General features: G+C 37.1%; 6 protein-coding genes and 1 long non-coding RNA gene across 9 annotated transcripts; 2 read left to right on the top strand and 5 right to left on the bottom strand.

Moving 5' to 3' along the window:
* Position 1: 1 nt before the first annotated feature.
* LOC113733497 (probable xyloglucan endotransglucosylase/hydrolase protein 10) lies at positions 2-2,286 on the bottom strand. Its single transcript, XM_027259870.2, has 4 exons — positions 2,099-2,286; positions 1,860-1,960; positions 1,567-1,766; positions 2-826 (listed from the first exon to the last, which is right to left on the bottom strand). Exons 1-4 carry the CDS (start codon positions 2,280-2,282, stop codon positions 424-426), a joined length of 888 nt encoding a protein of 295 aa, XP_027115671.2. The 5' UTR covers positions 2,283-2,286; the 3' UTR covers positions 2-423.
* Positions 2,287-4,704: 2,418 nt separating this feature from the next.
* LOC113731561 (uncharacterized) lies at positions 4,705-8,557 on the top strand. 3 transcript variants are annotated; one of them, XM_027256895.2, is made up of 3 exons: positions 4,705-5,071; positions 6,767-6,936; positions 7,013-8,557. In XM_027256895.2, exons 2-3 carry the CDS (start codon positions 6,910-6,912, stop codon positions 8,294-8,296), a joined length of 1,311 nt encoding a protein of 436 aa, XP_027112696.1. In that variant the 5' UTR covers positions 4,705-5,071; positions 6,767-6,909; the 3' UTR covers positions 8,297-8,557. The 3 variants fall into 3 exon arrangements, with proteins under 3 accessions (XP_027112696.1, XP_027112693.1, XP_027112694.1); XM_027256892.2 differs by having other exon boundaries at positions 6,767-8,557; XM_027256893.2 differs by lacking the exon at positions 4,705-5,071 and adding an exon at positions 5,105-5,972 and having other exon boundaries at positions 6,767-8,557.
* A 1,813-nt stretch (positions 8,558-10,370) lies between these two features.
* Positions 10,371-12,758, bottom strand: LOC113731560 (uncharacterized). Its single transcript, XM_027256891.2, has 2 exons — positions 11,896-12,758; positions 10,371-11,323 (listed from the first exon to the last, which is right to left on the bottom strand). The coding sequence occupies exons 1-2, from the start codon at positions 12,528-12,530 to the stop codon at positions 10,618-10,620; spliced, it is 1,341 nt and encodes a 446-aa protein (XP_027112692.1). The 5' UTR covers positions 12,531-12,758; the 3' UTR covers positions 10,371-10,617.
* Positions 12,759-16,557: 3,799 nt separating this feature from the next.
* On the top strand, positions 16,558-17,309 carry LOC113731559 (uncharacterized). The gene is made up of 2 exons (XR_003458556.2): positions 16,558-16,942; positions 17,028-17,309. It is a non-coding gene; the product is annotated as an uncharacterized lncRNA (long non-coding RNA).
* Positions 17,310-17,873: 564 nt separating this feature from the next.
* LOC140036794 (agamous-like MADS-box protein AGL62) lies at positions 17,874-18,668 on the bottom strand. Its single transcript, XM_072079559.1, has one exon. The coding sequence runs from the start codon at positions 18,666-18,668 to the stop codon at positions 17,964-17,966; it is 705 nt and encodes a 234-aa protein (XP_071935660.1). The 3' UTR covers positions 17,874-17,963.
* Positions 18,669-20,316: 1,648 nt separating this feature from the next.
* Positions 20,317-20,988, bottom strand: LOC113728689 (agamous-like MADS-box protein AGL62). The gene has a single exon (XM_027253061.1). It carries the CDS (start codon positions 20,986-20,988, stop codon positions 20,317-20,319), a length of 672 nt encoding a protein of 223 aa, XP_027108862.1.
* Positions 20,989-23,829: 2,841 nt separating this feature from the next.
* On the bottom strand, positions 23,830-24,672 carry LOC140037215 (agamous-like MADS-box protein AGL62). The gene has a single exon (XM_072081406.1). It carries the CDS (start codon positions 24,585-24,587, stop codon positions 23,922-23,924), a length of 666 nt encoding a protein of 221 aa, XP_071937507.1. The 5' UTR covers positions 24,588-24,672; the 3' UTR covers positions 23,830-23,921.
* Positions 24,673-24,737: the final 65 nt, after the last annotated feature.

The following is a 24,737-nucleotide window of genomic DNA, read 5'->3' as shown; positions in this document are numbered from 1 at the left end:
ATAAAAGGAGAAGATTTTCTCTCATTAATCTTTATTTCTCACTGTGTAAATGTTCCCGCGCTAAAGCAGTTGTTTGAAAGAATGGGTTAGTTAACAAGGAAAATAGAATAAGAAACGGAATGGCCGAGTTTCGCTTCTGACTGAAATGGATGTGCCTTGTTTACTAAATCCTTCTCTTTTTTGTTGGTCAAAGACTGTGGGGTCCATCCACTCCTTCCATGTGTGCTTCAGATGTCTGATGGATGCGTACTTCACTGAGCGGCATGAACTTTGAAAGCTGTGGAGGCCCATTAGATGATGGGCTCACAAACGGATAATCATCACATTTCCAACAAAGCATTACTTTTCTGAAGTGTGGAACAAACTTATAACATAAAGAATTATAGAAGAAACTTTGGAAAAAAAAAGTAACGTGTTTTTGCGTCAATATTTGGGCAGGGAGCATTCCTTAGGTAGGTTGTTCTTAAATCTGGGCCTAACTTGACAGTAGTCATATATGACGTGATATTTTCTAATCCATCTGAATAGCCTTCTCTGGGCCCATGTGAGAGAGTTGGATAGGTCTTGGTTCCACCAATTTGTAGGGCTTTCTGCCGTGCAAAATCCTGCACTGCCTTTCCAAATGCAGGCATCAATCTTGTGGTTCTGGAATGAAGCTATAAACGGACCTCTCGACCAGTCAATCTTGTCTTTGCCTCCACCTGTAGCCCAGCTACTGCCATCCCATATGCTGGCTTGGAGGGCCATAGGTTGCCACCTGGGAAATGCCACTCCCTTATCTGCATGGTTTCTGAATGTCCGGATGGGAACCCAATCAACCATGAATCTGCACATTTCGAAACAAGATTTTGCATGTCATAAGCATTTTTGTTTCTCCCATTTGGCTGCTATAAATATAATATACCATATGCATGCTACTAGCAAAGTTTGGTTTGGCTACGTAAATTTCACTCCAAATTAATAAGTTTGTTCAATTGCCATCCAATGTATGACTTTATGTTAGATTAGATCCAACAAAATATGAGTAAACAACGCTGCAAGCACTGATACTCAACAAAAATTACTAATTTAGGAGCCCCAAAGTATGAAGACAGCATTCCTTGCCTAGATTAAACATATGGAGCCAGTTTGCCTCTCAACAAAAGAGTTAGGGAAACTGGTGGAAGCAAAGTATGTTTAAGCGTATCATTTGCACCCATTAAGAGGTCACCAAACAAAGCAAAACTCGATCGATTATCTCATCATTATAGTACAAGGATTCCATCACCGCCTCTTCTTCTTGTTGTCTTTCTATTTTGCTTGAGATTAAAATACGCGTGCTAGTTCGGCACGGTATCAACTTCCTAAGGTTAATCTATCAATATATATACTAGTTGAGCAAATATTGTTTTAGATTTTCAGTTTATTAAGGCTACATATAAGATTCTCCACAGGAAAATTGCTTCTCGAGCAAAAGTTCCCGCTGTGTGTTGGAAGTTCAAAAGAGTAGATATTTAACCGAATTAATTATAGAGCAGCTGAAATCTTACGAACAACAATCAAGGAACAAAAGCTGTAGTCTCTTACACAATTTGGTGAATATTCCACAAAATGGTATAGGTGTGGAAGTCCTTTGTTGGATCAAACCACAGCTTTATTCTCTCCTCTCTGTCGTCAAAGCCATCGACATATACATTTGTTTGAAGAATGTATGGCTGCTGCTGCCCGTCCGCGTTGCCAAGGAACTCAAAGTCTAGTTCATCACGGTTTGGTTGATTGGAACTAAGCTGCATTTTTATAAAACAACCAAGCACTTAATTTCCTCAACAATACGTGTGAAAGGAAAACCGAACAGCCCAGGAAAATGCATTTTTACTCACGTAAAAGGCTACAACGGCTCCTGCTGAGTTCCCCGGTATCAATTTAATTTGCATGTCGAACTGACCGAATAAGAACATGTCGTTTGAAGCAAAAGCAGAACCTATACAATACAATTATTTTGTTGATGAAAAAACGAAAAAAAAGAAGAGTTAGATATATAACTGTTATCTGACATATTGAATAATTACTGTGCTAAATTGTTCTTTAATTTTCTGAATGTTTGCAAAATATATATTACCTGACTCCGGATCGAGTTTCAGACTTCTTGCTCGGCCATCCGCAGAAGTGTTAACGTGGCTAGGAGACCATGTCACGAAAAAGTCTCTGTTAAAATCTCCTGCCGAAACCACGGAAGCAATAGAAATTTGGATCAATTCTATGGAAAGAATGCCGATCAAGAAAATGAACCTAGAAGCATTCATTTCTTTTTCCTTTCAAAATAAGTATACGAGTAGAAGGTAGAAGGGATTCCGCAATATATATATATATATATAGCTATTGCATGCATGGACTGCTGGCTGAAGACAAGATCAAAAGAGTTTAGCTTAAGCAAGAATATCTTTGGGGGGAAGCAAATGAATGTAGTTAGATGTAGTGGTATCATTAATTATGTGGTCCTGGTTTTTCTTGAATGTAGTTAGATGTACATGATCATGATTACTTCAGCTAGACACGTTATAATACAAGAATTATGTCTTTAGTTTAGGTCTGGTTTCAGCAAGACCACACTTTTCCCAATCCCACCTACTTGCAGAAAAGGCAAAGAAAGAAACTCATCTCGTTCTGTGCTGTCTTGTTCCATGCAATGAAGAAGGTGTGATAGACATATTCCTCGCTTTAGGCACACACCATTCGCTAAGCCTTTCTACCTAAAAGCTTGACGTATAAAAACAGGTCTGCAAACTTATCAAGAATTATTATGCAACTTATCAAGAATTCCTCCGACTGACTGACTTGCACTATTCAGATTGATGTGATTACATGTGCATCAGAAGCACTTATATCCTTGTCTATGTCAGCTGGTAAAAAAAAAAATCGTCTATAGGTGACTTGAATCTAAAAAATAAAGAGTTGCCGTCTTCATGGAGGCAGAGAATCTCCGTCATTTTTCTTTTTCTCTGTTTTTTTTTTAAAATTGGCAAGGAAGAAAAAGGGGGGGGGGGGGGGGGGGGGGAGATGAAGACACCCAAGCGCTTTTTTAAGTCTGCTAGAAATACAAGTACGAACTCTTAGGCCCATCTCAAGTTTAAACCTGTGTATTCAGTTATTCTCCGCAGCCCACGACCACGCTTTCAACCAAAGTGCGCTGCAATTAAAGAGACGTTCAGGCCCATATCAGAGTACTTTTAAATTTTTTTTAAAGATCAGGCCTCCAATTCTTAAAAAACAGTTTCCTGTAGCAATTACGTCCTCATGGTCAACTTCTAAAATTTAAACCATTGAAAGATCAAGAACTATTGCCATCTTCTTTGATAAGTTGCATTTATTCCGGATACCTCATCGGGCATGGGAATCAAGTGTTGGAGTAACTTTGTCAACAAAATATTATGCTTATTATAAGCAAAAGTTGCAATTGAAATGAATTGTTTGGCAGGAAATTTGACGTTGATTGCATTCATTGGTGCTAGGATCGCGGTTACGTGTCTTTTTGGACACCTGGATCCATTTTAACGCTGGAAAAAAAGTAACTATATCACGGATCAAATTTTTTTTTTTTTTAAAGAAAATTGAGAATTCAAGAGCCAAATTGGCATGAATCACATAGTAGTGGTATTAGTCCAATTGAACTTGATTTTTTTCCCCTTGTTTTGGCTTATTTGATAGGAAAGGGAAGCTACTTTTATCAAACATGAAATTTTTTGAAAAATTCAAGATTGGGAATTTTGCAAACATGAAATTCAAGATTGGGAAATTTGCAAAATATAAAGACGACGTCGGACTGATCGAAAGGGCTGGTTGTTAACAGCAACCGATTGGCACGTCACATGATCAAGTAAATTAGGATAGTCCGATGATAATAAAGCAAAGCCAATTGTCGCCACGGGCAACGAACATGATCACATGTTGCTGATCATGAAGAAGCATGATCCACCACACCAGATTTCCTCAATAAACAAATACTTAAAGTATATGTTTGGATTATCGATTTTTTTTTAAAAAAAAAAACAAATTTTTCATTTACAAGGATCCAGTAATATACAAATAAAAATAATTCAAAAAATACCACGTTCATACAATATATCAAAAATAATTCCAAATATTCAAAAAAATCAAAAAAAAAAATCTACACCATCTTCTTTTTCCATCTACCATTACCACCACCACCACCTCTCCTCACTTTTTCTCCCTCTTCCTCCTTCCACTCTTTCCTCCTCCCCTCCTTTTCTTTCCCCTTTTCTGTCACATGCACCCTATCCCTCCCCTCCTCCTCCTGTCCCCCCCAAATTCGGTTGCGACCTCGGCCTCGACCAAATCGAGGCTAGATCGAGGAGGTGGAAGGGAAGGGCAGGGTGTGGCGGGAAAGGGGAAGAAAATGATGAAGAAGGAGGAAGAAGAAAGAGGGGGAAAAGGGCGACGTTGGTGGGTGGCAGTTTTATTTTTTAAAAAATACCTTTAAAATTTTTAGACTTTAAAAATATTTCAAAATACATTTCAAAGCACATTCAAAAGCATTACAAAAAATATTTATCGTAAAAATTTTTCATATATATTATTACAGTAAAATATTTCAAATATATTTAAAAAAAATAACTAATTCAAACGAATATGTACTAAGTAGTTGTAATAAATTAAGTAGAAAAAGGGAACAAAAAACAAAAACAAAATAAGCAGCGTACCCATATATGCAAAAGCCCATTCAACCTTGTACCCATGTAACTCCACGCCGCACAATAATCACAAGATCAAAACGGCTGCAAAAAACTCTGTCCCTCTTTTCTTTTTAGATTCGTCCGAAATTAATAGTGGAAGAGAGCTGTCAAAATCTCCCCTTCATCAAAATAACGTCCCCCAAAAATCCCATTTGGCAGTTTTAAGTCCTTTGACTCATTTATTATGCTATTAGTGTTTATAAAAATCCCATTTAATTCTACTCTACCACTTAAGGGTCTAATCTAATCTATTACTTTCTCTTTTCTTGGTCTTAGATTTCAAGCCCAAATTTCTTTGCTTTCTGGGTTACTCATTCAGTCTCTTGCCTCTTCTTCTGCGGGTAACTGTGCCTTTTTTTTTCTTTTTTTTTTTAAATCCTTTTGTACTTGGTTTATCTGTTGTTGTTTTTATTAACTGGGTTCTAGGGAATTTTCATGCTTGTTTGAGTGTAAGAATTGGGTTTATTAGATTAAGTATTGCTTGGTTTCTTCTGTTCTTTTTAGTTGGGGTTATTACATGTCTAAGATGGGCCAGAATTGCAATGATGATGTATGAGAATTTGTTCATTGATCTGTTCCTTGTAACTAGTTAATTAAGTGTTTCTGGAAGTGGGTTTTGCCTGTTAATTGGTAAAAATTCGATTTTTGTGCAAAATTTAGTTTTGGATTTGTAAATAGTGCGAGTTCGTAAATGCATGAGAGATTCTGGGGTTCTTTTGTTTCTGGGATGATGGTTTCTTGTGGGCTTGCTATAAATTTATCCACTTTAGCATGATTCAGATCGAGTAGGAGAAGTGATAAGGCTTAAAGAAGACTAATTTGGTCATGGATGATTTTGTCAACTCTAATTCCATTGCTATTTGTGATTTACTTGCAATTTCTGTTCTTAAATGGGAGTAGTTCCCCTGGCAGTTTTGACTTGTCCTTTCTCGTCAGAATTGATGATGAGGCTGCCATATAGCTCTGTCTATTTCGACTCTCTAGCGGGTTAAGGGGCTTTTTCAGCTTGTTTAACTTGGCAATTATTCAGCCTTAAAACATTGTTAGCAAGTGATGATATTGGTTTCTACTTGTTGTCTATAGCTTTTGACTTGTGGTTGCTTATTAGGATTAGGAAGTTTCCATTGTGAGTTAAAGTATTTCTTTGAGGAGTCTGTTTGAATTGAACCATTGTGGGATTCATCTTTTGCTGGGGAACTTTTTGAGTTGGCTGCTTCAGAGTTTTGTTGCCATTTGGGCCTGGTATGGATCCCTCTTCAATAGTGTGACTTTAGGTTTATCGCACCTTAGTATCTAAGACAAGCTTTTATACAACTGATTGCTTCCTGGAGTCTGGTAAAGTTTGTCTGCTGTTATATATTTCGAGGGCAGGGTGAATAGATGTAGGTTTCAGTTACAACATGGTAGACTTGGGTGTGAATTCAACCACACTTCCTCTTTCATTCTTTCTATTGTTGATAAAGGTACGAGTAGTGTTTGGCATGCAATTAAATAAACTACCTTTCTGATCCCTTCTCTTGCACCGTGACTCCTTTGTAGGAATTTACAGCGTTCATGCAGCTAGACTTGGTAAATACAAAACCATGGGTGGTGCCAGTTGACAATCTTAAAAGTCAATTATATCCAACTTAAGGTTGCTAATTGCTTGGCCTAACTATTAGGTGGGCGTGACGCTAGGCACTTTTCACCTTAGCAGCAAAGCTTATTAATTTAATAATAACAAATTACAGATTCCTGTAACGATGTGCAAAACTGGAGACCCTTTTCTCTCTCTTTCTATATCTCTCTCTTTCTATAATTAGTATCTGCAGTCACTTTGCATAGTGAGGACCTTATTGAGGCCATAAACGCTTGTTATTGTTGAGGCTGTTCTCCGGGAATAAAAGCTGTGCTATTTGCTATTTATTTTATGTGACATCAGTGGAATTACCCTACTCTCTCACTTGAACGTCATTGAATGAATAGCTCCTTTCTGTGTTAATTAATTGCTTTCTAAAACTCTTCTTGATGTGCAATATCTGTTGTGCTTGATGCAGTTTCTTCACTCACTTTAGCCTCCTGGAGAGCGAGAAGACAGTAGCTGCACTGAAGAAATTCTTACGAGTCTAGTCATGTTCAAGCAGTCACCTAGCAGAAGTCAGAGATCTAGAGGAATTAAAGTTAAACATGTTTTGCAAATATGTTTCCTTCTTGCTGTTTGTTTTTGGTTAGTATACCAAGTCAAGCGTTCACATGATAAGAAGAAGGAATTCGATGAAACTGATGTGAAGAACTCTGAACAGGCACAATATAGCAGCGAGGTTGTAAAACTTGGGAGGAAAGATCTTCATCCCAGAGTGGAGGAAACAGATACAACTAGTACAAAACAAGAGGAAGAAGCAGAAGAAAATGTTGGAGAAGAGGAGGAAAATAAGAATGATGAAGAAGAACATGCTGATGACAAGAAGTCTGAGGAGAAAGAAGATGAAGGTGGAGGGATTGGAGATGATGAGATAGATGAACATGGAGATGATAAACCAGAGGATGAGGTTGATCGCGAAGAGGATGTGACAGAGGAAGAGAAGAAGGAAGCGGTTGATGAGAAGGAAAACGAAGAGAAAGATTCTGAAGATAAGAGTGGCCAGGTGGAGAATGATAGCTCTTTGGGGGAGCGTGATGACGATGATGAAAAAGAGCACGAGGCAAGAGAAGAACATTACAAGGCAGACGATGCTTCCAGTGCAGTGACACATGAATCTGAAGATAATAGTGCTGAAAATGAGAATGGAAGCTCGGAAAACTCCAATGAAGTTGCTGCAGAAAATGTTGTAGAAAGTGAAGACGCGACCAATACCCATGAAAATGATGTTGCTGAGAAAACAACCGGTTCAAAGATTGAAGATAGAGAGATGGCAGAAAATGTAGGTCCTCCAAATACAACAGCCAATGAAGGCAAGGCAAATGTTGGATCCATGCCCGATAATGTCTCTTCATCTTCAAATCATCTCAATCAAATCGACAACACAACAGAAGCGAGTGCAGGTGGAGGTGCTGATGGTTTGTCTATGCAGAATAGTGCAGGAACGCAGTCTGAGAATGTCACAACAGAGAATACGACCTCTGGAGATGGCTCTGGCCTGCACACTATTCCTTTAGATCAGGGAAAGAACAATAGCTCAAGTTCCAATGACAGTCACACTGATTCTACTACAACAGCAGCCTCCAAAATTGAGGGTTCCGATTCAAACTCAGGGGAGGCCTCAAAGACAGACAACACTACACTTTCTACTAAGTCAGAGAAGTCTGGTAATTCATCCAATGGAACGGAGGATAACTCAAGGTCTTCAACTGTGGAAACCAACGATGCAACTGAGGCTGAGAAGTCGGGAGACACTAGTGATGGAGCTGCAGATGGAACGGATGATGATGCTGCTAAAACTGAGAATGCGGAAGAAGTCCAAAATGATCCTATTGATTCATCTGATTCTTCGATGGGCTTGGTAGAGAAAGAAGTTAGGACAGACCTAGATACTTTGCCAGAGATACAGACTGAAGGAAGCCACGATGAAGATGCTGCAGCAGAATGAATGTTTGGAGGATAGGAATCTTGGCTAGTTTTGTTTATGCTTTCACATTCTGTTTTCTCACATTTTTTTTTTTCATCTTTCTAGAAATGGTTTTAGTTTTTAAGGAGTGTTTGTTATAGTGTGAAAATTGGAAATGCAATCACTCCCTACAGTATATGGCCTTACGGATGTTGTTTCAACTTTGAGGGCAACATGTAACAAGTTAGTATTAAACTGTTATCTAAGAATGAAACTGTATAATCCATTTCCTCTGTTCCTTCATTTCTAATCTTCATCCAAAATCTCAAAATGCCTTCCGATGTAATGAATGTTCTGCAAGTTGACAACCGGAGGATAATGCTTTTGTTTTCCGGGGGACGCAATTATGAAGCTTAGAAGATGATGGTCTTTAATTTTAACTAGGATATGCGGCTAATGTTACTCGAGAAATTGGGAATTTGGGCCGAAAGTAGAGAACTGAATATTGAAGACGCGAATAGGGCCAGTTTCTTCAAGGAATCCAGCATTCTAGCTGCTAGCCAGCGCCCGCAATTGTCCTGCTCTGTCCCTATTGGGCTCTGGTGGCTTTCTAAATTCTAATTTTGTAAGTGGAAAATGTTCTTTATTCTGATGCTCATTATTGTTACTACTACAGTACTACTAGAAGAAAAGGGCGTTTTTCTCCCAGTGGTTGATGATTTTCTCATTTCATCTTTTGACTGTATGCCTGCCTGGATCATAGCATATAGTACTATTCTTTTATAAGCAACGTGACTTTGACCTTGCCAATCTTCACGTCTATTGGTCTACGGTCTTCATTATTATTATTATTATTATTATTAAAGATTTTGACCGACGTCTACGGTGCTTTAGACCCGGGAAAGTATAATGATTATAGGCCTTGTTTGGTAGATAAATTTTTTGTTAAATTTATCTGTTACGAGTTTTTTTAAAAATTTTAACTACAGTAATCTAAAAAAAGTTTAAAATTTTTTAAACTATAAACTTTAAAATATTAAAAAAAACACATTTCAAACAAATTTTAAAAAACTTTTATATTAAATTACAGTAAAATTTTAAATAAAAACTCAAAAAACACACTTGGCAGGTTGCACCATAAAATTGGAATTGATTATGAAAACTCGAAGTGGGTACACGTGTTAGCCCGAAAATCAACTCGACCGATCTCATGCCTTACGTTACCAGCGTGGGTGGACTTTTGGGCAGTCGCCAGCCTGGATGATGGTGATGATTATTGGCTGTTTGTTGGGAATTCTGGTGTCTACTGCCTTGGTGGTGGACCGGCACCAGTGGTTCAGGAATTTCTTGATTTACTTAAAACGTTTTTCTAATATATATATATATATATTGGGTGATTCTAGAATAGCCACGGCTGCTTCACTTTGCATATATCCTATGCTTTGATTGCATTCCAGCTTAGCAAGGTTCATTTGCATAGATTACTGCATTGACCTGCAAATACACAGCAGAGTCCCCCGTTCGTTGTTCCCACCTGAAAATTTTTTCTTTTTGTTTTTTTGGCTTGGTCCCCGTCGACATCAAGCAATTATGCCATTGATAAAGAACCTAGGAATAAAGCTAACAGTACCAACTTGAAGGGCCATTTAACTGTAGAATTCTTGCAAGAAAAAGACAAATAAATACTCCTATTTGCTTCTTTGTCACGGTGCCAAAGGACGAGTTCAAAGAATCAAACGGCCCTCCTTCAAAAAAAAAAGAATCATGCCAGCCATGTGAGCACCATGCCAGACAAGAAGAACAGCTAGCATACATGGAACCAGTAGTCCCATCAGGTAGCTTGACCGGTGTGATTATTCCTCTTTAGACATGTTCACCAAAGTTCGAGTCCTACTAATGTGCTTGGAATGAATTGACGCACCCTCTCTCGGGCCGCAAGAATTAATCGGACTCGAAAGTTCGGACATTCCTGTATCGACCAAAAAAAAAAAAAAAAAACATGGAACCAGTAGCATTTGCAGCCTCGTTAAAAATAGTGCCAGTACCTACCCACCCGGAGAGGCACTTACTTCTTTAATTTCGGATACCACACAAAAAATTCGATCCATCTCCGCTCTGAACAAATACACTACTACTCTAATTCAAGATTCAAACAACAATTGTACACAATGAATAAAATTTTTGAAGCCAAAACAAAAATTACAACCGCTGTCAATCACTGTACACTCTTTTTATCTGATACTAGTACTATATAAGAATCATCAGTTGAAACTGTAGCTAGTTTACGTTAGTTAAAATCGCTAATCCAAAAACTCTCAAGTAACTAAATGCAAAAGCCGTCGTGAGGCAACTTAAAACTTTGGTTAATATTCCTGATCGGGCTGTCTTAATTCTCTTCGAATCTTTTGTGAGAATGACCTGCAAGCATCCATGCTCAAGTCCACTGCAGCCGCCAATGCCACAAATGCTGCTGCATCCTCTGTGCAAGTTACATGTTGCACCCCGATTTCCACCTCCGGCTTGCTACATTTTCCATCACCCTCCACGGTAGACGACATGACGAACCCTCTATACAACAGTTGTCCCCAAGATCCTGACCCTGACCCCGAACCTGAAGAAGCAGAACTAAAATCGAAGCTGCTGTTGGGGCTGGTCAATGGAGTGCCGCCAGTAGCAATGTCTATGCTAAATTTTCCGCCCTTTTTGGTGCTAAATGAGGAATTGGCCAGGGTGATGGTGTCTATGCTGCCATCAGGGATAAGTTCAAAGCGGTAGCCCAGATGGTCACCACCATTCCGCTCTCTCCAGGCCTCCAGCCGCCCCCAAGGCTTCCAGGTTCCGTGGCCAGGGCGGAGTATGAGCCAGGCTCCTGGATTCGACCTGCTCACTCTATCAGAGCCTGGTGAGGCAACAAATGGTGTCACCATTGATGCTACGGCAACCGGTGAACCAGATAGATCGTGGATTGTAATTGACCACCCTTTTCGCTCCTTCAAGGGTCGTTCTTTTTCCGCTGGAAATGATGCACTGAAGCAGCCAGTTCTGGTGTTTGGCTCTGACATAGATGATCTGTATGAAGAAAAATTTGTACTTAGTCACCATTCGCATCATTTGATTGTAAGCCAATTAATCGATACTACAAGTTAAAACATGCACAAATGACTCTCATGATCACTGTTCACAAAATAAAGCGCAATCAACATGCTTGAAGAACAATTTTACTATCAAATTACATGGACCCCTTTGATTAGAACAAATATGTCAGCAAGGAGGGAAATTCAATGAAAAGCTCATCTACTTGCGTATCATGCAACGAAATAGGCCTTCTGAAATTCGATTATAACAAGCCTAATTTTATTCTTTTAGAACAACAGACGATCATGCGAACGACCCCAATAAAAGATGGAAGGTAGTCTGTAAGTTCTTGTAACTGTTTATATCGATTGAAGTCGATACGCATTTAGCTGAAACTTCCTCAAGCAGTATCACTAGACTTGAGATCGCATACAATTACTAACATACAACCCAACTCCACCAAATACTTTAATGAACAAACATCTCTAAAACGCAACCACCAACAAACTGAAATTTGGAAATAGTAATAGCAGTTTTTACGCCCAAATAAAAAGAGAAAAACCAACCTGGATCTCAAATTTCTTTCTCCACAACTTCTGAACCCAAACTTGCAAGAGAAAACTGGTTGTTTGACGTTCCCATTGACCTGAAACACTTGGGGACTACACTCAGGCTCCCCGTCAAATTGAAACACAAATCTTGGGTCTGGCTCAGCTCTCACGTTTACGTGCAACGCAACCCCTTTTCCACTCCCACCGCCCACCGTACTAATCCATCCATCCTGAATCACGCACCCTTTATTACTATGCTCCGTTGCCTTCAAGTCCAGCTGCACCAAAACGCTGCCCAAAAGTTTCCCACCCAACTTCCACCCGCAAGCTGCAGAAGTATTCCCTCCTTTTCCCGTATATATCTCAATCTTCAAACCACAAGTCCCACCTCTGGCGGCCGATTTCTCAACAAGTTTCTCAAACTCCAACTTCTTGAAGTTAAACCCAGCATGAATCCTGTGCTCAATCGCATCAGTACCACTCTCCTGAGAGAGCCACGGGACAGTCGAATACTGCGTTGGGAAGCCTTTGAGCTTGATTTTACAGTAACACAGGGTCGTGGTGGTCGTTGACTTAGACCATGAGGATGGGGAAGGAAGCCTCAGCGCCAAGTTTCCAATCACAATTCGGACGAATGGACAAGGATCCATTGTTTTGGTCCGTCTGGAAAAGAATTGAAGGATGTAGAACGCAGTTGATGAATGGGAGAGGCAGTTATTGGGGAGGGCATAGATATAAGGGATGTGGGGATGCGGATTGCGGAGGCGGAAGATAAAGACTGAAGGAAGAGTAGAAAAGTTAAGAACAGGCTGGAGAATAGCAGGATTGATGGACAGAAGAGAAGAGAGAGAGAGAGAGAGAGGACCTGGAAAATATTACTACAGGACATTAGGATATAGAAGAGAAGTAAAAAGTGGCCGGGGCCAGATTGACGTTGCATGGGCAAGCGTGCGGAATGAGCTGTGTGCACGTACGAATGGTGATCTAGTGCCAGGGCAGCATTGGCTATCTTTCTCTTGCTTTCTTGGTAACGTATAGCGTGTGTTTTTGGAAATTAGCATCTCCTTATTAATTAATTAGCAGTACAAACGATTGGATGTGCTTGCATGGGAGTGAGTGTTCGAGTCTTGTCTTTTTCTCTTCTGTTTGGATAGACAATTACTCGTGCAAATTTATTTGATTAAACAGTAAATACATTTTTCAATATTTTTTTTATCCCATATATATCATATAAAAAAGATGCTATCGTAATTTTTTTAAAAATTTATTTCAAATAATCTGCTATCCAAACACATGAATAATTATTATTATTATTATCATTTGATTTAGCTAACAAGTACTCCCTCGTTGGTTGTTGAATTGGATGAGACTAAAATATTAAAAGTCCGTTCGAATTGTAAGTTTTTAGGAATTTTTCTAGAAATATAAAATATAGTAACATTCTTTTTTTTAAATGTGATGTGCGTGAGATAAGAAAATGATTAGAAAAATATGACAAAAATATTCTCAAGGAAACTTATAAAAATTTTCTACAAAAAAAAAAACGCAATCCAAATTAGGCATAATTTTCTACAAGATGTAGTTAAATTGAAAGAAGTGTCAAATCCACGGTCTAATAATAAATGTAAATGTGTGCATTATATACTAAATTAAGTGTTATTTAAATTTGTTAATGAATACAAATATCACCTGCTCGTTAAAAAAATGTTGGATTACTGAATTATTTCATATAATATTTCGCTTGCATTATAAACATATTTTCCAATCCACATTTTTATATTCCCAACTATCTTTTTATCTCACATAAATAACATTCCAAAAAATGCTACAGTAATTAATCTAAATAATATTTCAAATAATACACTATCTAAATACACTTTATATTTACACTCATCTTTTTGTTATTTGCACTTTCACTATCATTTTTATTATATAATTTTTATTTATTAGACTATATGATATAATAAATAGTGAGAGTGCAAATAATAAAATATGGAGTGTAAAGAACTTTTTTTTTTTTGAAACATTAGTACTATTTTCTTTTACTAGATATTTGGTGACTACTCCAAGCGAAGTAATGTTGTATGGACGAATGTTGTGATTGGAAGCTTGGGGCGGCAGATGAGTTGGATTGGACACAGCTGCCTGGTGGACAGCTGTTGTTGATGCGAGTATTGGTAATGCCAGTAGAACCGGGTTGGACGCTAGTCTTCACCAAATTGGACTTGGGTCCCATCTATAGATTCATATTTAAAATTAGGTTAACGACCTGTATTTCATTTCAGAATCAAAAGGCCAGACTTTTCGCAGGCAGCAAAATTATGCACTTCCATTTTAATTAATTTGTCATAAATGTAAAACTGATATTACGTGAGATTGGAGTTTAGTTGATTGAGTAACGGATATTGTGATAGCTGTCAACCGAAACAAGACGAAGCAAATTTACAAAAAAAAAATATAAAAAATTTGGAGTCACCATTCAACTGGCGCGCGGCCCATAGACGTAGAGTTAGGGAGCCATTTGCATTTCGGTTGGGCCACTTGCTTTGGTATTTTTACTTTTAGTGGAGTAGTGTATTTTGTATATTATCTTCAAATCCTCTTCTTTGTGCAGCGTCTGTCACCATTATTGCAACTAGTGCTCAATGCACATACAATATGCATGCAATGAAAAATATAAAATATTTATAATCATGTATTTTGAATAAAATTTTTATTGTTAAAGCAAACTTTAATCTTTTAAATATTTTTCATAAAATAATTTTATATTGATAATTACAATGTTTAGAAAAAATTATATATTTAAATAATTAAAAATAAAAATAGTCATGAGTAATTATAAATAGTCGAAATAAGAATTTTTTACAAAAGCAAAAAAAAAAAATTCGATAAATGTTAATTTCAAACCCCTTTCTCGGGCTTTATGTGCAACATAGACACTTGCTCATCATATCTGCCACCAGTAGCTAAGCGAGGCATGCAAAGAAAAAGAATGCCGATGATACCCTTCTTTAAAAAAAAAAAAAAAAATCTGAATATGGGAGTGAACCGTTGTACAATCAATCTCATTTGTCCATGACAAGGACCTGAGCATTATCGTGTATCTCTGGATTCTGGAAGGGGGAGACAATCCAATGATATTGTAGTTGATCTTGTCCAACTGCAGAAAATAGTAGCCTAACCCGTAGGTGATAATTGGCGGAAGAGGTTTTACTAGTTCTTGATAGTAACTGCTTTCACTAACCATAAAAAAAGCGATACTAGTACTTACCGAGTCTATTCACTGTCATGGTCAATATTCATATGTTAATGTCTCTTTAAGGTCCACCTTTACAAGAACTTTGAGAGTTAAGGTCAACAAATTTTGTAATTAGTTAAAACTAAGGTTTGGAAGATTGCCAAATAGTATAGGTGGCAGATCGGACGGTACATTATACAACCACTATCAATATACCACGTGTACTCAATTCAATCTACTCAATAATGTCATTTTAACTAATTTAAATTCGTTCAAGTCACACATTTTGACACGTCTGCCCAATAGTGCAGTATACCATGTTTAAGCAAAACCAAACGGATGTAAATACTCCAATTTGTTGCCGAATATAGGATCCCTTATTTGACCTGGCCTCTGCTTGTCTGTGTTGAGCCTGCTTCTCAAGACCAACAGATTGTAGTTGCTGGTAATGTATGATGATGACCACCGGGACCAAGATGTATTCTGGACAGAATTCATTAATAAATTTGAAAAGACAAAAAAGACAGAGAAAAACAAGGAATTTATGACTGGACCACCGTTCCTGTTGGGGGCGGCAGTTCATGGACCACACACGGAAGAGGGCTTTATACATTGGGCTCAGCATGCAACCCTGAAAGGGACGTCCAATTGTCATTAAACGTCTCGTGGACCTATTTTGGGCCGACATGTTGGGCTTGAGGACTTGAGTTTCTCCAAAACAACTTGCCGGCGTAGAATTGCCCATGGCCTTACTAATTTGACAGCAAATAGCCGGGCAGCATTGAAAAAGCATTACAATTATATTAATCGCAAACCAGATCCTCCCACTACCCATCCCAATACCTAACCTCTCTTTTCATTTTCGCCCCTCACCCCTCTCTTTTTATCTCTCACTACAATATCATCTCCTATTCTTAAATTCCAATTTAAATTTCCATTCAGTAGTCAACAAAAGTGTTATGATTCCCATTTTAATTTAAGAGCATCCACAATACTATTATACCTTGTGGAGTGTAATCCACAGCATTCCACTTTCTCCTATTTTATTACACTGAGAACTGCCAATGCAGTCTATAGCCCCTTTGTTGGTTTTTTGGGGCATGAACTAAGAAACAACACCTTAGTGTTGCAAAAAAAAAGCTTATAAGAGACTTGTATTGAAGGTGAAAAAATGAGCTTATGTTCTACATTCATCAACTCACTATTTATAGTGATTACATGAAACAAACTAGCAAAATATCCAACTAACAATTATCCTAAAAAATCTCAACAAAATATAATCTTCTACTACTAGCAAATCTTATCTAAAATATTTGTTAACAAACCAACATGATCTTTGGTTAACAAATATCCTTATTTTCTAATAACTAAATTATTTTGATATCAAATATAATCTAGCAAAATATGTAGGAAAAGTTGCATATCCTAACACCCTTCTTCAGTTTGTCCCAACAAAAATAGTTTCTTTTCCCTTTTTCTTTTTTTTTTTTGGGAGGAGGGGGGGGAAGACAGGTTGTCATTCTTTTGGTACCATAGATGATACTATATTATGAAATCTTAAATCTATTTTTTGTTTTTTGGAGTGATTACCTAATGGTCTTAGGCAGCAACTTTTTCTTGGCTTGCAGGTATCTGAGATATTTTCAGATTCCTCCTTCAAGGCATTTGCAGATACCTTGAAGAGTGGGGGAATTGTTAACGCCTTGTGTGTCCCTTCAGGAGGAAAGACATACTCAAATACTGCTTTGAAGAAAGGTGATATTTACAATGAAGCTATTAAATCTGGAGCAAAGGGTTTGCCTTTCTTAAAGGTGTTAGAAGATGGTGAGAGTGATGTTTGTGATTGTTTGCACATTTCATCGCATTTTGCAGATTATATTGTTCTTAGCGCTTGATGTATATCTTTTAGGGGCAATTGAAGGGATTTCCCCACTGGTATCATGCTTGGACCACACAAAGAAGGACAAGTTACTCAAACACTTATCTGCGGGATCAGGTGATCTCATCTTGTTTGCAGTGGGTCAGCCTGCATCAGTAAATAAAACTTTAGATAGGCTGAGGTTGTATGTAGCCCATGATTTGGGCTTGATTGATCCTGTAAGTTTACTGCTTAAAGCTTTTAATTTCATGCAATATACTATTGGATTTAAAAGAAAAAGGAAAGGAAACTTGGATTAATTATTTTTACACATCTCACTTTGTCTATTTGGTGTCATTTAGTCCAGGCCCTCAATCTTATACAATATATAAGAAGAGGGCATTGACAGCCAGTGTAAATATTTTCTACAATTTTTTTTCGAACTTTCAATTTTATTCTTAGAAAATTAATTTTTTACCCTAAGTCACGTGATCACATTTACCAACATAATCACTCTAAATATTGCAATTACCAAATTATCTATTTTTAATTGAAGAAAAAATTAATTATAAATTGAAGTTTGTTAATGAAAAGTTCTTATAAAATTTATTAATGAAAAAATAAAATTTACAAATTCATAAAAAATAATAATGATTTCTAAATTGCACACACATTGAGTGTGCTTTTTAACACTAATATCAATTATTTAAGATTGGATCGCACACACATATATATAAATATATGCACGCATAGAGGGGGAGATAAAGAATACTCCTACTTAAAAATCACTGAAAGACAAAAACAAAAAAAAAGAGACATCAGTCAACACAATAAAATAAAACACTGCAAGAGCCTAATTTATAGTAATTCATAAGGAATGAACGCTAACAACACTGTGAAAAACCATCAATAAACTAAACAGTAAAAAAAAACTGCTGAAAGCCATGCATATATTAAACTTATCCTGACTTTGCCAACCACAGATCTTCAAACCTGCAGAGAATTTCCGAAGTCATCAGAACCATAAGGAACGATGGAGTTGTTGCAGTATTCAGTCGTCGTCTGATTGAAGAACATATCATCACAACCAACTGCAGTCACGCCGGGATTGATATCACCGCTATTATTTAAGCCCAAATTAGTTGAAGAAGAAGAAGAATTTTTCAACAGCATCAAGTCATCGGCTCTCATCAACAGCTTTTTCTTCAACTCTTCCAATGAAGCTTTATACTGTTGAAGCTCCTCCAAACCCATATGCTCAATTGGGTCATCCCACAAAAAACTCCCACCGTTCTCTAACTTCGAACCTTCAATCAATTCCTTTCTTTTTCTCTCGACCTCTAATTCTTTGGACACTTTAGCATAGTGTCGGTTGTGTTGTTGAATCTCATTAGCACCCAATGGGGTTTTCGGATCAGCAACGGATGACGAGGAGGATGATGATGATGATGATGCCGACCCCGTGGTATAGCGGTTAATAACAGCGTCAATGTTGGGGTGACCAAAAGCAAAGACGCGCTTGCCCAAAGAATGAACGATGATGGCAACTTCTGCCCCGGTCAAGACGCAAAGTTCACTTGCTTTCTTGAAGAGACCGACTCTTCGCTTGGAGAAGGTTACTTGCCTGTTGCTCAAGTTTTCTATCTTCTTGATCTCGATTTTTTTTCGACCTTGGGTCGTCTTCTTCTTCATCATCATGTTGTTCATTTTCGCCTTTTTTTTTTTTTTTTTTTTTTGTCTTTTGGTGGGATTTTGATGAATTAAGGGCTAGCTACATTGCTTTGGCATCCCATCCTATTATTATATAAGGTTCCACCTTCCTTAATATTTACCCGTAATTTTGTTTCCTAAAAACGTCAAAGATTTTATTGTGATTGGGTCGATATATTTTCTCCAGTTTCCATTGTTTCACCCTCCTAATTTCCCCTTGATTGATGGATTAAACTTAGAAATGGATGATTTATGTAGAGTAACATCTCTATCTTTTTCTCTCTTTTTTTCGACAAAATATAAATTAGTGTTAACTCCTCATTGATTGATGGATTAAACTTAGAAATGGACAATTTGTCTAGAATTAACAGCTATTTTCTTCTTTTCCTGGCAAAACATAATTTACTCTCTCACACTGACCAAGAAAATGGCATTGTTGAGAACTATCGATCTAATCATTTCATCAAAATTTAAAAAAAAAACAAACGATCAAATAAAAAGGAAACTACTTTTCCAATTATTTCCTTAATCCGTGGGCGGTAATCGAGTATGATTTACATGTATTAAGTATATAGGACTCTTAGTAAACAATTTTTCCAATTATTTCCTTAATCCGTGCCAGGCAAGTGCGATGTAGCTCGGACTCTAGGAATGGAGCTTGTTAAATTCCACTTTCACCCCTCATCCGCTCAAATTGAATGGAAAAAATCAACTCAACTACTTTTTTGTGCATTGTATAAGTTGCCTCACCTAATTACGTCCAGGAATTGAACCACAGTGAAGTTATTCTCTACGTTCCGTTTTGTTATTATTATTTTTTTTGGGGTGAATGAATGGGGCAGGCTTTGAAACAATTTAAGCAATGACACTTTTGTTTGGGTGGTTTGGTTCCTATAGAATTGAGGCATAGAATTGGAATTGGAAGCCTCAATTCTAATTCTTTTGTTTGGCTTCTAACTTTCCCAAATAATTAGAATTGAATTTCAATTCTACGGGGCTTGAATTCAATGACGCTTTATATTGTCATTGTTGCAATATTTTCTATTTATATTGTCATTGTTGGTTGTAATTTTTGCTGAATGTCTCAGCTGGTTTTGGGGCTTTGGCTGGTATTTTGCCAAAAAAAAAGGAAATAATTTGCTTTTTTCTTTAAAGCTTTAGTAACAATTAGCTGAATGCACGAAAAAATAAATTATTAAAGGCATAAATTGATTTTTTCCTTTAAATTTTTAGTAAAAATTAGCTAAATGTAAGAAAAAAATTATTATATAAAAATAAAATAAAAATTTTATGTAAGCAAATGTTTCATGAAAATAATTCTAATTCCTAATGAATTCTTCTCTCACGCAAATAAAGAATTTGAAATTCCATACCAATTCTATGCATTTTCCAAACGAAAGAATTGCAATGACTTGGAATTCCAATTTTATAGAATTCGAATTCTAATTCAATTTCAATTCTATAGTACCAAGCGCACCCTTTATGAGATTAAACTATTTACAGTAGATTGATGGAGGAATCATCAGAGAAGAGCAATGACATAATTATTGACAGTTTAGACTAGCGAGGCACTAGCTTGATGCACCAAAGTCAAATCGGAAAAACGAGATAAGTTTATACCGAATAGGCTTCAAAATCCTCCATTATCATATCCAAAGTTGAAGATATTAGGATGGACCGAACCCACGCTGACCCCGGTTGGTTTGCTCTCATATTGATGATACAATCCCGCAGCAGCACTATTGTTTAGTGTAAAAAATGAAGAATTGTTGTAATTAGCCTCAGCCGCCACCTTGCTAGCATGACTCGTCACACTGTTTTTCATGTTTTCCAGTGAATCTCTTAGTTGTTCAAGTTCGTGTAATCCAAGTTCATTAACAGGGGATTCCCACCAATAATGATTTTGGCTGGCTTTTCTCATGAGATCAAATGCCTCGCCTCTTTTCTTCTCAACTTCTAATTCACTGAGAATTTGAGTGAGCTGCAAGTTGAGCTCCCGGACACTACTGGCATTCCTGTGAGCCTCAATGAGGTGGAGTGCACTCGAGTTTGGCTGAGGATTTCTGCATCGCGCAATGAATTTATCGATTATGTAATCGACACTAGGATGGCCAAAAGAAAATACTTTTCCCGCTGGGGAAAAAACTATAATGGCTAATTCAACGCCACAGAGAGTGCTGAGTTCGTGCGCCTTCTTATAGAGTCCCGAACGGCGTTTTGAGAATGTAACTTGGAGATGATTCTTGATCTCAATTTTTGCAATTTTGATCTTTTGGCGACCCATGCTAGGTTTCTTTGCCATGATCTTCTTCTGAATACAAGAGGGAGAGAGGTTTTTTAGGTTAGGTTTGGTGGTTCTATGAAGAGTTATGGATAAAGTGGAGAAGCAACAATTTAAAGGGCCTCAAGTTTACTCTTGAATCTGGATAGATTGATTGTAATTTGTGCTAGCTAGTATATGTAATCATTAGGCATAATTACCCTTGATTTGGGAGTTTAAAAAAATCTTAGATCTTAATGCTATGATGGTGTGACATAAATCTTCTCTTAGTTGGCATTACAAGGTGAAGTATCAGTTATTATTGCAAGCCAAAGTCAACTCATATATATGTGTTTCTCTACTCATTTTGGGTATGAATTGATGATCAATTGGCACTCACACTCACTCTGTAGGCATTTGTTAGAGCACAGAAAGTGCTTTTGGCACGTTACTTATGTCTTCATAAAGAGCCGAAAGATGGAAGAGCATTTATAGAGGAGCAAAATGCTGTGTATAACTGTTTTCACCATAAAACGCTAGTAGTAATTAGGATAAGAAATGAATCATAACGTAAGTGAATTGGCAGCAGCTTCACTTCACATGCCCTATATGCTAAGAACTCAGAGGGCAAATGGGTAAATAGGAATTGTGGCTTTTTTTTTTTGTCAAAAAGGAATTGTAGCTATTTACCTCCTGCTATTAATTAATAATTACAGGGATTTTGTTAACGAGTGAAGAAATTGGTGAAAAAAAGTAAAACCTTAAAATTTAGGAAATAAAGCTAAGATCCAAAAGCTACCACGAATCAAAAAATTTAAGAAGATGCCAAATTGATAATTATTCACACGTTCTTACTTGAAAGTGATTAGGAAACACTTGGTAAGAAATCTTCCAAAGATTCAAATATAGTATGATATATGCCAGCTATTAACGGAAAGCCATACAATAATCTGACAACCTTCAACTGGTTATCATCATTGTCTTTAAAGTAACAAAGGGTCATCAAAGCAAGAATTCTATCGTCATATCTGGATCAATAGTACTTTCTAAGGTTTTTGTTGGGGGTTTTTTTGTAGGTCAGTATCATACAGTTATGACAAGCTGAAAACCCTAGTAAACCTTATTCGTTGAACTTTGATCTCAAGGCCCATGGATTAAATCCGCCCAACTTTTCTCTACCTATTTAGCTAATATCCTATTGATTATCATTGTGAACTCTCCATGGTTCAAAACACTATACAATCATCGTCTATTCCTTTTATTTTTACTCTTCTTCTTCTTTTGTACTACAAGGGGAAACATCGTCTGTCTATCGGTATTGTAAAAGGAACTAACGTGTACACGTGCAAGTATGAGAAAACCAACATAAGAAACAGGAACAACATGCTATTCATTTTTTTTTCAGTAATTCATTCAAATATTGGACGAAAATTTACTCATTATGATCAAACATTTTGCACAAGAATGGTGAATTTTATTGTAAAGGACGTTTCGTCCAATCAAAATGGAACCTAAATGCTTTTCATTTGTAGCGATGCACTTTCGAACCGTGATCCTAAACAACTTAGTATAGTGTCAATCAGGCATCAAAACCACGAATTGAGATTCTGTGATGTTGGCAGAAGACTTTTAAAGGTTTTAATTGTGGGGATCGACCAAGCAAGGCTAGAGCTTATCTTGATTGTTGATTTAAAATTTATTTAAATTTCAAATTAATAGCTGAGATTAGTTCGAACCAACTCGATCGAACCAACTGTTAAATGTATTCTGCAAGTGTTCCTGCAACTATTAGAATTGTTAATGGAGTCGAATTAGTCTGAGTCTGACCCATTCGGTTAAAAAAAAAAAACCGTTCGATTTTATCTTTAATCGGACTTGACAGATTTTGACCCTGAATATTAAACTCGAATTAAATATGAGCTAAGTTAGGATCTTACTAGGTTAAACCTCTGACTTTGAAACGTTTATACAAGTGTGAGTTGAATTTGAATCTTTTAACGAAATCCAAACCTAAAAGCACTATTTAATTTGTGAGTAAAGTTTGGACTTATCAAAACCCTATTCAAAAAACTCGACTAATAGCCCTAGCAATCGCGAAGAATTTAGATCCTCAAAACAAGTACTAAACTTTATAAAAATTGTTATAAATGTGAATACCTAGCATCAAGATGAGTACATTAATCCGAGAGAGGAGGGAGGGGGAAGGGATGTGATAGATGATAAGGCAGAAAGGAGTTGTGAGAGATCCAAAGTTCAAGACATTCCACTTATAAAAAAAAAAAAGTCCAAAAAAAAAAAAGATGAGTACATTAACAAATTGAATGCGTTGTTTAAGAATTCTTTCTGGAAACTATTTTTAAACATTTTAATGGGGAAAATTTTCACATGTATAGGTTGTTTGATGTTTCACCGAAATGGACGAAGGAAGCTAAGAATTACGAAGCCGTTCTGCCTTCGGTATCGAAAAGCATTAGTTTGGATAGATTTTTAATTTTTAATTTTAGCCTCTCGATATTTACCTAGTATACCTACTGAAAAACACTATTATACTGGTGTGAAGAGATATTAGGGGAAAAAAAGTCCAAACTAAGTCATGCAATTCTTTAACGCTATTATTATTATTATTTCACATCTTTGTTTGACAGTTTCATCGCATGCGGCAGTCTAGAAGATTAAAGCCAGAAAAAAAGTTTCTTATGTTTTTTCTTTTTACTTTACAATCATCTCCTATTGGTTTCTTTCCTTGATTCCAAATACGGGATAGATTGGTCATACATCGAAAAAGAAAACTTTATCCCATTTTTACTGTTTTGGCATAAAAGGATTCTTGTACAGCATCAACAAAAATACACAGGAATAAAATAGATAAGATTAATACCCAGACTTACTTATACGGTACAATACAGACACCCAAATATGATTCAACAGAACAAAATACTACTACAATAGATCAGACCAATTTCTGGATATATGATTTAGAAAAATCCACGACCATATCCAAGTGCAAACCCATGAGGAGTCATAGAAAGTCCCAGACCAGGAGGAGGAACCTTAGCGTCAATGTTACTTGGACCAACATGGCCTCCTCCCTTGGAACTCGATGACCCAAGAAACGCAGTCGCGTTGGAAGCCTCCACCATCAACTTCTCTGCCTGATTGGCCACATTCTTCTTCAGCTCCTCCATGGCCGCCTTTAGTTGCTCCAGTTCTTGAAGTCCAAGATCATTAACCGGAGCCTCCCACCAGCATCTTCCTTGACTCGCTGTCCTCAGTTTGATCAGCTCCTCACCACGCTTTCTCTCAGCGTCTAACTGATTAAGCATTTCAGTCAATTGCATGTTGAGTTCGCGAATGCTCGCTGCCCTGTGTGCCTCAACAATTTGCGAACTGCTCGAACTCGGGCCAGCTTTTCCGGTTACGAAACGATCGATGATGGAGTAAAGGCAAGGATGGCCATAGGAGAAAACCTTTTTCCCTGGGGAGAAAACGATTATTGCAATTTCAGCACCACAAAGTGTGTGGAGTTCATAAGCCTTCTTGAAAAGGCCAGAGCGGCGCTTTGAGAAAGTAACAAGTAAGTTGCTTTCTTTTGACATTCTTGTCATTTCAATCTTTTGCCTACCCTTGCTCTTTCTTGCCATTGTTTAAGCAGGAATTATGTTCCAATGGGAGGAATGTGGCTGGGGATTTAAAGGGTGTGTTCATTTTCCTAGAAGTTTCTGCCACATCGTTGTAGATTTTTGCTACCATTTAGGATATGACTATTAACTTCTTGTTACCTTTTAAGCCAA

Source organism: Coffea arabica, chromosome 2e, assembly GCF_036785885.1.
Source record: "Coffea arabica cultivar ET-39 chromosome 2e, Coffea Arabica ET-39 HiFi, whole genome shotgun sequence".
Classification (NCBI taxonomy): Eukaryota; Viridiplantae; Streptophyta; class Magnoliopsida; order Gentianales; family Rubiaceae; genus Coffea; species Coffea arabica.
This window is presented reverse-complemented; position numbering and strand designations above follow the sequence as displayed.